This window comes from Daktulosphaira vitifoliae, unplaced genomic scaffold, assembly GCF_025091365.1.
Source record: "Daktulosphaira vitifoliae isolate Bord-2020 unplaced genomic scaffold, ASM2509136v1 Scaffold_700, whole genome shotgun sequence".
In the NCBI taxonomy this organism is placed as follows: Eukaryota; Metazoa; Arthropoda; class Insecta; order Hemiptera; family Phylloxeridae; genus Daktulosphaira; species Daktulosphaira vitifoliae.
The window spans coordinates 2,290-5,438 of NW_026100263.1; the positions used below are offsets into that span (position 1 = coordinate 2,290).

Consider the following 3,149-nt stretch of genomic DNA (forward strand, 5'->3'; position numbering starts at 1 on the left):
AAATACAAAAATCGTATAAGCATTTCAATTAATGTCTTCGCATTACTAGGGCTCCTTGGTTCTTAAATAATAATCAACTTCACAGTGAACTAAATATTAAAACTATAAGTTAATCTGCAACACTATTCTTCTTCAGATATCATTGTGAACTATTAAATCATCCTAATAATTTGAATAGCACAACTTAGCACTAAAACACTTCCTAACAACTTAACACAATGTCTTAAACGCACCTGGTATAGAGACCTATTATCCAGCAACTAAAGGGATAAATAAAAAAAAAAAATCTTCAAATTTATATAAATTTAACTAACAATGTAAATACTTTACTTTTATTGTGGGGAGATTCTAATGTGAACTACTCATTCATTCTGTTCATGTAATCAATTAATTTAACAAATTTACTTATTGTACGCATTGTAGATTGTAAATATACAAAAAAAGAGAATATTTTATTTAAAAAAAAAAACAAAGTGACTAAATTTCATTTTAATTTTATAAAAATTTCGATTATCGCGATATATTAAAAATAATCAACATTGTAAGAAAAATAAAAAAGCTCTGTGATATCGATATTGTTGTAGAACCCTAATAATTACTCACAAAATTAAAATACAATAGCAATAGCTATCCTACTAAGGTTTCACAATTTCTTATGCATACAGACAGTAAAAAAATGAACAGGCTGTTGTTAATTTTATTAGATATGAGTAATAATTTGTTATCTAAGTAAAATCTTGACTATAAGAGAAAACAAATATATTTTAAATATTACAAATATCTATAAGAAATTGGAAAAATAGTTTTGATAAAAATAAAAAATATAAGCATTCCATTGTCCATTTAATTAAAATATACATAAAATATGTACTAAATTAACGTTTTCGTTTAGATGTTTTTTGAAAAGTTGGAAGAGATGATAAAGGTATTTTTAGTGTGAACTTAGTTTTATCTTCTTTTGTTGCCATTGCACCAACAACTCTCATTAATGTTATTAACCTGAAATTTTTAATAATTAATAGTTGTAAAATTAAACATTTACTCTAGTTAAACTAAAATATTTGATTAAAATAAAAATAATGAAAAATTCACTCATTATTGGGAGTCCCAAATAATAAGTTAAGCCCGAGATGATAATGAAGTACAAGGACTGATATATATTTAATAATTCTAAATAAAAAAGAGTTAGTGTCGTGATACACTCTGTAGGAAGCAAGTTTTTTCAGATAGAATAGTAGTAAAGCAATTTGCTAAAAAAATACTATATGTACACAATTTATATTTTTTTACTTTCTATTTGAATTTTAGCTTATTTATTTTTAAGTACAATATTTTGAAAAATAAAATTTATCATAAAGTAAAAGGAAAAAAATATTGAATATTATATTATAATTGTTAATATAAAGAAGAGTAAACAATACATCAAGAGTATTCATATGTGAAATATGAAATAATGCAAGCATATTGCTTGTACATAAAAATAATTATGTATACATAATATATATAGGCACAGCGGAATGAGGTCAGAAAAATAACAGATGGGACAGAAATAAAGAGGGAAAACAAGAAATGCATTATAATATAATTCTAATAATAATAACAATAATATTTAAACCAAACTAAAGACATTATTTTTTTTGAAATTAATACTTGTACAGTATTAACACATCTATATAGAAGTAAACCCTAAAAGTATTTCATGTACTTTATATGAATATCTACATATTATTCGCTCTATTGTTAAACATTCTACAATTAACTCGATGAAGTAGGTAAATAGGCCTATCCTTATATTATGTATTGTTATAACTAGTCATATTTGAGTCAGAAGAACCTCTTCTTCACTACCTTGTTCACATACAACACTTGAATAACAAATGTACATATAATTTAAATATATCAATTGATTCTTTAGCTATAATACATATATTATCTCTAAAATATTCAATTCAATATAATTTCTTTTCCGAAGTTAATAGTATCCTACATTCTATAATTTCAAACAATTTGGTCTATCCCCCTTAGAACTTTATGTTATAACATATATGTTCAAACAACTTACACACTAAAAAATGATCATTTTAAGAAAATGACTGGTCGATAACAACTTTTTGAGTAGTATTTTAAAAGATATTAGAATTTTTATAATAAGATGAAAGAAGTAGAATGGTTCATTATTATCTAGAAATAAAAATAGACATACCCACACTTCACCTCCAGTCATTATATTAAAAAGTTAATAATTTCCCAAATACTGGTACAAAAGTTGTTATCCACTAGTCATTATCTTAAATAGAAAATTTTCTAGTTTCTAAATTGGTTAAAATATTCAAAAAAAAAAATGTTACCTTTTTTGACATTTTGAAGGCAGAAAAGTTGATATCCAACTAAGATTTATAGTATTCATATTAATTAAGAGCATCAAAATAATTATGTGGCAAATAGCTTTATCTTTCATTTTTGATGATAAGTCTCTGTAAATAAATTAAAAACAAATAAGTGTTAAAAATCAAATTTAAATTGTGAATTTTCATATTTTTTATTTAATTTAATACCTTCCAGTAGCACTATAATCAGTAAAGTGATCTAACAATTTTTCATTTATGAGACTACAATTAGGATAAATATCACAGTTTCTACTGTCCAACTCATTGGGCTTAGTGAATAATAAATTTACAAGCCCATCTGCAAAAGTTAATAGACATATATTTTGTACATTCTTCTGAGCAAGCCTATTTACATTGGCAATAAAAAATTGTGACAAGCTAAAAATGACAATATTTTTAATAAATAACGAGTTAGCAATAAACTTTTAATACAATTCAGACATGAGAGTATATTGTAGTATAAGAAAAATGACTTAAGTATCTTTTTTTAATTAACAGTGATTTATTATTAATTTAAAAGTAAAATGATTAAAATAAACCATACTAGATATATAAAGACAATATCACAATGTGATCTTGAAAATTTAGATTTTTATTGAAGTTTTCCTGTTTTTATTTGTTAGTAAAAATATATGTATTCAAAATATCTTTAGAAAATTATCAATATTAACCTGAATTATATTGGTTTTTAGTTTTATCCAGAAGAAAATATCTTATTAAGATATATATATATATTTAAGAAATAATTATTAGTCAATACAT

The 3,149-nt window shown here is 23.2% G+C and overlaps 1 protein-coding gene across 1 annotated transcript; it reads right to left on the reverse strand.

Moving 5' to 3' along the window:
• Positions 1-742: 742 nt before the first annotated feature.
• LOC126909622 (uncharacterized) lies at positions 743-2,809 on the reverse strand (the record flags this gene model as incomplete). Its single annotated transcript, XM_050692059.1, has 3 exons — positions 743-999; positions 2,349-2,474; positions 2,556-2,809. Coding segments are annotated over 3 exons (504 nt in total), but the record flags the coding sequence as incomplete, so codon positions are not given.
• Between the last annotated feature and the right edge of the window lie 340 nt (positions 2,810-3,149).